Genomic DNA, 8,290 nt, shown 5'->3' with positions numbered 1-8,290 from the left:
ATTAAATGCTGCGTTTATTGGGAACAAACCTTTGAAGTTCTTGAAGGTAGGAGTAATCATTAGTTATTTTCTACTTGATTAAACCTTGATATTTATTGAATCACCCATTCTAAAGATTAGAGCTCTCTGAAATCTCTCTCTCTCTCTAGAATTCGAATCGACTAAGTGTTTGTTCATCAAGTCGAAATGTTCAGTTTCCATCCAAAATCTATTCAAGTGGATTTTAAATCCGTATTCACTCTACAATCTCCGGGAATGTATAGAATGTTTAAGTCTCTAAAGCCTCCGGGCTGAGAAAGTTCCTCTCTCCTCATGAACTCTATCATGAACAGTTGGTCCATGAATTTTTCGAAACCGCTAGCTTTTATCAGGATAAAGTTATGGTTGGGGTCGTGATGGGCCAGATGATTTGCATCACCGAAGAGTCCTTCGGTATGTTTTTCCAGCTTCCAAAAGTAAGTATTGATGAGTTCTCAACCACTCCATCTCACTTAATGATTACAATGATGAAAGTCTTTTCTGATTCTCCTCAAGTGGATATTCATGGAAAGAAAAACCTCATGAAGGTTGAATTTGCTCTTCTAAGCGATATCGTCTTGAAATCTCCTCTCCAAAGAGTCTTCTTACAAGTATTGTACGAAGGTTTTTCAGATAATGGTGTCTATCACCAGGCGTGTTCCTGTCAACTAGACAAGCTTCCTCTTCGGAAATCATGTCAGAATGGTTGTTGCTCGGAAGACTATTTTTGGCTTTGATGGTCCTCTTAGCTTTCTTCTTTGTTTCCTTCTAAATGAACGCGGTAAGAGTTTTCACCTTCCTTCTAAAATCCTGAACAACCAGAAGGTTGTCGATTACATTCAAAGAGTGGAGACGCTCAAGTCCAAGAAAAGGAAAAGGGAAGACTCTAACTCCCCTCTAACCGCAGTCTTAGAGATCTCTTAGGTTGAAGTCTATCCTTTCCAGAGTAAAGACTATGAAGAATAAGAAGAAGGAGATTATAATGGAAATTATCTTCATTTAAGAAGAAAGTTTTTGAAAAATCTGTTAGCAATGCTTTGATGTTAACTTATTTTGGTTATTTTTTAGAACATGTTTTGTGTGTTTCTTCTGAAAACACTCACATTTGGTTGATTATTAAAATGATATTTTTGTATGCTGAATTTGCATGTAAAGGTTTGTTTTATTTATATGATGAATGTATATTTTGGTATATGTATGCAGGTTTCAAATTTCTTCATCAAAAGGGGGAAATTGTTGGGTCAAAATATTTTGACTAAGTGTTGAAATAATTTAACTATTGAGATTTTGATGATGAAATGACTTATGAGTTTTGATGCAAGTGTATCGAAATCATACTTCATAAGACTTGGCTCTAATGAGAGTCATTAGACCGATTTTGGCATTAGATTCATAGAATTAGACGTGCAGTCTAACTCAGCGGAGTTAGACGTGCAGTCTAATGAATGCATAGAATTAGACGTGTAGTCTAACTCAGCAGAGTTAGACGTGAAGTCTAATGAATGTATAGAATTAGACGTACAGTCTAACTCAACGGAGTTAGACGAACAGTCTAACGAATGCATCGAATTTGATGTATGGTCTAATAGATATTCGGAATTAGACGTGCAGTCTAACTCATCGGAGTTAGACGTGCAGTGTAATATATTTTGCAATTATACGCAAGTCTAATGTATACGTAATTAGACGTGTAGTCTAACTCAGCGGAGTTAGACGTGTAGTCTAATATATTTGCAATTAGACGGATAGTCTAATATGTGCGGAATTAGACGTGCAGTCTAACTCAGTGGAGTTAGACGTGCAGTCTAATAGATTGTGAAAGTTAGACGTGATTCGAACTCCTTCAGACAAGTCTAAGGTAGAATCGGAATTAGACGTCAAGTCTAATAGATTGTGAAAGTTAGACGTGAGTCTAACTCCTTTAGACAAGTCTGAGGTAGAATCGGAATTAGACGTGCAGTCTAATAGTTAGTGAATGATTAGACGAGTAGTCTAATGCATTGTGAAAGTTAGACGTAAGTCTAACTCCTTCAGACAAGTCTGAGGTAGAACCAGAATTAGACGTGCAGTCTAATGGTTATTGGATAATTAGACGTGCATTCTAATTAAGTGAAAGTTAGACGTAAGTCTAACTCCTTCAGACAAGTTTGAGGTAGAACCGGAATTAGACGTGCAGTCTAACTCAATGGAGTTAGACGTGCAATCTAATGGTTATTGTAATTAGACGTAAGTCTAATTCTATTAGATCAGGCGGTCTAATAGACTCTGTTATTAGAAGGGGATGTTTGATTTTATTAGAAATTATTTTCACAATTCGTCTAACTGAAATACGTCTAATGCTCAGCTTAAATAGTATGCTTGAAGCTAGCATTCGTCTACCCACGTGTTATAGCTGTACCTTACTCCTGCTCCATTTTCTAGTGAAGATTAGTACAACAGCTATATGCAACCAACCAACGAATGCCACGTAAGAGAATTTTCCTCATATTACTTGTTTTGTAGGTACATCTCTAATGGAATATTCGGCGCACTACCAGTGGTGTACGACCACGATCCTTGTGCTCAGAACCTGCTGTGTACAATGGAGACTTTCCAATGGAAGAGTGCCACGTATCATTCTAAAAGATTCGACCGTTAGCTCCTACTCAGTATTTAACAAATCTCAAAAACAACGGACAATCTTCCTTACGAATTTGCCGATCTCGATCATCTTGCTTACTGAAATTACTGATATTTTCAAGCCTTTGAATATTCATAATGTGAAGCTGCTTTATGATTGTACTGTGTGTGAATCAAGAGAGAGATAGAATCAAAACACCTTTAGCTGAGTGATATTCTTCATCTTGTAATTGAACAGAAAGTGTTCTGTTCAATAGTGAGCTAAATGTGTGTAAACTGTATTTTATTCGAATCATATTATAGTGAATCCTTCTGGTGGTTGAAAGAAGGGGTGACGTAGGAGAGTTTCTCCGAACATCCACAAACAAACTGCTGTGTTCTTTCATTTCTGTCATCTTTTCATATTTCATCTTGAGCTTTAAACCCAAGTAAACAATTCCGCCTTGAATCTGTTTCAAGTGTTTACAAGTGTTTGCGTAGAATAGAAAGTGAATTAAACCCTAACAGGATTTCTTTCAAACTGTTTTTCATAAGCCTTCATCCATAGCCAGGCCCCGTCTCTATCGATAAAACCGATCCTATCAGATGTTTATTTTAATAGTCAGACTATTATTTCACTCACAAAATATGATATTTTATTAAAATTTTAATAAATTTATTAGATGCGATATCATTTTGAACTTTGTGTTATTGTTGGTGTTGAAATTGATATGAACAAAATTAGTACTCTTAATTTTTCTAATACAATGATATTAGTGTTCCTCATTGTTAAGTTTGAGTATTGTTCGAAGTTAGTTGGTATTAATTGGTAGTAAACGCATACAAGATTTTGAAGGCGGTAAATATGTTTTTGGTTGTGGAGGTTATTCTTAAGTGTAATTTTTCGCTTGACGTAATAAATAAATATCAATGCTGAGAGGGTTAAAATTATGGTGACTAAGATGAGTTTTGATCGAAATCCAAACTCGTGTGCCATAATTGTTTTTTTAAAATATTCGTCAATTGGACTAATAGACTCAATTATATGACATTTAAGTAAATCATTTTAGTTAAGGTTTCACACAAAGACTTTGTTACAAATCATTTCTGAATAAGTCAGAGTCATCCTCACTATTAATTAAAAATGAGACTTTGTTAAAATAATAATTAGAGAGTTTCTTATATAAATAAAATTCACTATTTTTTTATTAATACTAAATACTAATACCAAGTTATTAAGAAAAACTGAATATACTTGTAAAAACCACATTTTCTAAAAAACAAAAATCAATTTTTTTTCCAGTTCCCTGGCTTTGATGATAAACCTCAACACATTTAAAATAGGAGCGAGGAGTCTTTGCACAATATAATTATCAATAAAAAATATTCTCTAACAAGTACTTGTTGGAATTTATAGGGTCACTAGTATAATAAATAATTGTAAAAATGTCATATTTAATATAAGTCAAAATAATGTGATCTAATGTGAAATTATGTTTATAGTTTATGAGTGTGTTAATAATGAATATAAAGTGAGGATACCTAAGTGGAATTTCTAGTTTTATGAAGGGGCTAAAGTAGAAATAATCAAACTATAATAACTAACATAATGCTGGGTTTTTGTAATGGTAATAGTCCCCATTTGAAGTACGGTCATTTCTCCTTTGCGTCCCCATCAACAGAGAGAGAAAATATTTGACGTACTCATCAAATTAGAGTTAATGAAGTCCCCCAAATCAAAGATCTATACTTTATGAGCAATTCCAACTGGAAGGTAAATGAAGTCTAGAAAAAGAATGTAGAAAAGAAAGTAGAAGATCATGCATACAAAGGTCAAATCTACTTGGGTGAATTTAAAACAAAAGTTGAGATTCTCAACTCTCCTTTTGAATTTAAATTGCTCACTGAAGTGGAGGAGAAATGAGTCAAAGAATGAGAAAATATAGTTGTTGAGAACTATATAGGAAATAACCGTGTATCTTTCCCAGACACTAAGGAATCACTAATAAAATAATGGGAGTAGAAAGGATTGAAGAAGGTTTCTACAAACATCCATAATCTTTATTTTTTTACAATTCAAAAAGGGAACGAACTTGGATGATATTATGAAAATTGGGCATACTTAGATTGGATTAACTGTATGATGTTTGAGAGATGGTCTAAGAATTGAACCTTATAAGCAATCCAAAGAAAACAACCCAAATATGGTTCAAATTTAGGAACATCCCATCACATATGAATAATGCAGAAGCTCTAAGTCACTTTGCTAGTCTATTGGGGAAACCGTTATATATGAACTCAATTGTAGAGGGAGGAGAGAACCTTAATTTTGTTAAAATAAGCATTGAAGTGCATCCTCAAAGTACACTACCAAAGAACATGATAGTTGTTGATAGGAAGGGAAAACCCACAATAATGGAAATCTCATATGAATAGAGGCGAAACAGGTGTGCTTTCTGCAATACTTTCCAACATTTTAGTACTAAATGTGTAAAAGCAATTGAGGAAGAACAGAAAATCACGAAAACTCAGGAAGCAAAAAAACAGGAAAATGAAACGGAAGATTCAAGAATTGAAGAGCATATTGTGGAAGTTAAGGATAGTGATAAAAAAGACAAAAATGAGGAAAATGCAAAGGAGCAAAGTAAGAAGGATTCTGGGAAAAATGAAAGCAATAAAGGAAAGAAAGTAAAGAGAATCAAGTTGAAGAGGAAAAGAAAATTTTCTATAATGCGAAAGATCAAAATGGAAATGGAAGATGAACCTCGAGTTGTTGTGAGGAAACTCAAGAGGAAGATACCAAATATTTCAAAGATGAAATAGAGAATTCTAAAGCCGATAAAGAATATTCCAAAACCAATATAGAGTCTGAAGCTGAAGCCGAAGATAATGAAGACAAGAACACATAAATTCAAGTTGAAGATAATAAAGATAAAAGCCCTGAAATTCTCATAAAAATATTTTCTATCAAATCAAAACGGGCTCGTACAAAGAGAGAATTCAAAATAAGAAACAACAATACTCATCATCATCTACAATACAACCTCCTTTCATCGTTAGAGGAACGGGAAAAGGAAGAGGAAGGGAAAGAATGCCTCTCAATGAAGTTAAGGATAGTGATAAAAAAACAAAAATGAAGAAAATGCAAAAGAGGAAAGTAAGAAGGATTCTGGAAAAAAGGAAAGAAAGTAAAGGGAATCAAGTTAAAGAGGAAAAGAAAATTTTCTATAATGCGAAAGATCAAAATGGAAATGGAAGATGAACCTCGAGTTGTTGTGAGGAAACTCAAGAGGAAGATACCAAAAATTTGAAAGATGAAATAGAGAATTCTAAAGCCGATAAAAAATATTCCAAAACCAATATGGAGTCTGAAGCTGAAGCCGAAGATAATGAAGACAACAACACATAAATTCAAGTTGAAGATAACAAAGATAAAAACCCTGAAATTCTCATAAAAATATTTTCTATCAAATCAAAATGGACTCGTACAAAGAGAGAATTCAAAATAAGAAACAAAAATATTCATCATCATCTGCAATACAACCTCCTTTTATCGTTAGAGGACGGGAAAAGTAAGAGGAAGGGGGAAGAATGTCTCTCAATGAAAACCGATGGCATGGGAAAATGCTAGGTTGTGATAGTTAAGTTTGAATATAGTATTTTCTGTTTGTAATCTATGTTTTTTTAGAATGTATGAATGTCACCAATCAATTTTTTTAGGGTCTTTTGATTGTCATTCTTAATCATAGCTAGGGTTTATACTTAACATCAAGTCGACCAGACATTCTATTTGCGGTTGGAGTATGCAGAAGATTTTAGGCTAATCCAAAACAGTCTCATTACACTACTACTAAAAGAATATTGAAATATCTTAAGGGAACTCAAGATGTGGGACCGTGGTATCCGAAAGATTCCAGTTTCAATCTAACATGCTACTCTAATGCAGACTATGCAGATTGCAAAATTGATAGAAAGAGCACCAGCGATACATGTCAGTTTGTTGGGTCAAATTATTTTGACTAAGTGTTGACATAATTTAACAAATTGAGATTTTGATGATGAAATGAATTATGAGTTTTGATGCAGGTGTATCAAAATCATACTTCATAAGACTAGGCTCTAATGAGAGTCATTAGACCGATTTTGGCATTATATGCATAGAATTAGACCTGCAGTCTAACTCAGCGGAGTTAGACGTGCAGTCTAATAAATGCATAGAATTAGACGTGCAGTCTAACTCAGCGGAGTTAGACGTGCAGTCTAATAAATGCATAAAATTAGACGTGCAGTCTAACTCAACGGAGTTAGACGTGCAGTATAATGAATGTATAGAATTAGACATGCAGTCTAACTCAACGGAGTTAGACGTGCAGTCTAATGAATGCATCGAATTAGATGTATGGTCTAATAGATATTCGTAATTAGACGTGCAGTCTAACTCAGCGGAGTTAGACGTGTAGTTTAATATATTTTGCAATTAGACGCAAGTCTAATGTATACGGAATTAGACGTGTAGTCTAACTCAGCTGAGTTAGACGTGTAGTCTAATATATTTGCAATTAGACCGATAGTCTAATATGTGCGGAATTAGACGTGCAGTCTAACTCAGCGGAGTTATATGTGCAGTCTAATAGATTGTGAAAGTTAGACGTGAGTCTAACTCCTTCAGACAAGTCTGAGGTAGAATCGGAAATAGACGTGCAGTCTAATAGATTGTGAAAGTTAGACGTGAGTCTAACTCCTTCAGACAAGTCTGAGGTAGAATCGAAATTAGACGTGCAGTCTAATGGTTAGTGAAAGATTAGACGGGTAGTCTAATACATTGTAAAAGTTAGACGTAAGTCTAACTCCTTCAAACAAGTTTGAGGTAGAACCAGAATTAGACGTGCAATCTAATGGTTATTGGATAATTAGACGTGCAGTGTAATTAAGAACCTAAACCTAAACCCTGATGGAATATTCGATGCACTACCAGTGGTGCATGGCCACGATCCTTGTGCTCAGAACCTGCTGTGTACAATGGAGGCTTTCCAATGGAAGAGTGCCACGTATCATTTTAAAAGATTCAACCGTTAACTCCTGCTCAGTATTTAACAAATCTCAAGGACAACGGACAATCTGCCTTACGAATTTGCCGATCTCGATCATCTTGCTTACTGAAATTACTGATATTTTCAAGCCTTTGAATCTTCATATTGTGAAGCTGCTTTCTGATTGTACTGAGTGTGAATCAAGAGAAAGCTAGAATCTAAACACCTTGAGCTGAGTGATATTCTTCATCTTGTAATTGAACAGAAAATGTTCTATTCAATAGAGTGCTAAGTGTGTGTAAACAGTATTTGATTCGAATCATATTATAGTGAATCCTTCCGGTGATTGGAAGAAGGGGTGACGTAGGAGAGTTTCTGCGAACATCCATAAACAAACTGCTGTATTCTTTCATTTCTGTCATCTTTTCATATTTCATCTTGAGCTTCAAACCCAAGTAAACAATTCCGCCTTGAATCTGTTTCAAGTGTTTACAAGTGTTTGCGTAGAATAGAAAGCGAATTAAATCCCTAACAGGATTTCTTTTAAACCGTTTTTCATAAGCCTTTATCCATAGCCAGACCCCTGTCTCTATCGATAAAGCCGATCCTATCAATTGGTATCAGAGCCTTGTTTCTATTCTCAA

General features: G+C 34.6%; 1 protein-coding gene across 1 annotated transcript; it reads left to right on the top strand.

Annotated features, from left to right (window-relative positions):
* Positions 1-395: 395 nt before the first annotated feature.
* On the top strand, positions 396-5,439 carry LOC124917599. The gene is made up of 2 exons (XM_047457992.1): positions 396-642; positions 5,114-5,439. The coding sequence occupies exons 1-2, from the start codon at positions 396-398 to the stop codon at positions 5,437-5,439; spliced, it is 573 nt and encodes a 190-aa protein (XP_047313948.1).
* The last annotated feature ends 2,851 nt before the right edge of the window (positions 5,440-8,290 follow it).

The sequence above is a fragment of the Impatiens glandulifera genome, unplaced genomic scaffold (genome assembly GCF_907164915.1).
Source record: "Impatiens glandulifera unplaced genomic scaffold, dImpGla2.1, whole genome shotgun sequence".
Classification (NCBI taxonomy): domain Eukaryota; kingdom Viridiplantae; phylum Streptophyta; class Magnoliopsida; order Ericales; family Balsaminaceae; genus Impatiens; species Impatiens glandulifera.
The sequence above is the reverse complement of the archived record's forward strand: the minus strand, read 5'-3'. Positions and strand labels throughout refer to the sequence as shown.

Coding starts and splice junctions, on each gene's coding strand:
- LOC124917599 (XM_047457992.1), top strand. CDS start 396: ATGGGCCAGATGATTTGCATCACCGAAGAGTCCTTCGGTATGTTTTTC. Junction 643..5,113: donor CTTACAAGTATTGTACGAAG/GTTTTTCAGATA, acceptor AATGTGTAAAAG/CAATTGAGGAAGAACAGAAA.